At 45.1% G+C, this 1039-nt stretch overlaps 1 protein-coding gene across 1 annotated transcript in view; it reads left to right on the top strand.

Moving 5' to 3' along the window:
• Positions 1 to 1039, top strand: part of TMEM237 (transmembrane protein 237) — a 76787-nt gene that overhangs the window by 44909 nt on the left and 30839 nt on the right. The window contains exon 6 of the mRNA XM_019523515.1: positions 406 to 526. Coding sequence (XP_019379060.1) covers positions 406 to 526 — 121 coding nt within the window. The remainder of the gene's footprint in view (positions 1 to 405; positions 527 to 1039) is intronic.

Raw genomic sequence — 1039 nt, forward strand, 5'->3', positions numbered from 1 at the left:
GGATTCTCGCATGCAGCCAACAGAGCTGACCTGATCTGAGCTAAGGCTTTGACGTCGTTTATTGGTGAGGAGCTTTACCATGCTACACTGTAGCTGGGTAGGGGGCAGAAGTGGCAGCAGGAAAAGCTGGGGTGGTGGCTGGGACCTAGTGCTGGTCTGTCTTAGACCTGAGCCAAGCCATTCCAGTCTGCTCTCAGAAAAGCTTCCCAATTGCTAGGTCACGCATCTGACAGAAGCAAAGAAAACATCAAATTTGGGAAGTGGTAGATTATGAATGATCCAATGTCAATTTTTTTTTTTTTGCCAATGGCATTTGCATAGTAGTTATTCAGATGTTTAGTGTATATATTTCTTATTCTATAAGAGTTTGCAGATTATTTCTTATGGTTTATTTTACATATTTAGATTCTGAGACGTCTTTCATCCAGCATAATGCACCAAGCACATCCTTGTTTCAGAATGGAAATGGCATGGATCCCCAAGCAGCTGATGAAATGGGGACCCGTAAACATCGAAAAAGGACAAAGTAAGAGCATCTAAAGGACTTTATGGCTCTTGCTTCAGAGTACCTTGATAATATGTACATACATATATTTTTGTATTTAAGGATTTCATTCTGCAAAGATGTGAGTTCTTAAAGTCACTGGGGCCACACATAATGCTTAAAGTTTAACACAACATTTCCCAAACTCTGACAGATTGCATTCCACCAATTTAAAATTATACAGCCTTAAGTACCACCAGCAAATTTTTCGTACACACAGACGTGCATGTGCGCACACAGACTCACACTTTTCCCTCACAGGATCTCTCCCCTGCCCCACTCTCAATCACTCGGAGCCCCCTGCCTCCTCCCCCTGCCACAAGCTGACTGTGGCTCCATCTAGCTCCTTGCCCACCCCTATTAGACTTACTTGCAGAGAGCTGCTGCCCAGCTGTGTCCTGTGCAGCCATGGAGATGCACAGGATCAGGCAGGCAGCAGCGCTGGGAAGGGTAGCTCCACGTGGGGGCTAAGATGAATTTTGGGGTAGCCATAGC

Source organism: Gavialis gangeticus, unplaced genomic scaffold (genome assembly GCF_001723915.1).
Source record: "Gavialis gangeticus isolate Ggan-Ray unplaced genomic scaffold, GavGan_comp1, whole genome shotgun sequence".
Taxonomy (NCBI): Eukaryota; Metazoa; Chordata; order Crocodylia; family Gavialidae; genus Gavialis; species Gavialis gangeticus.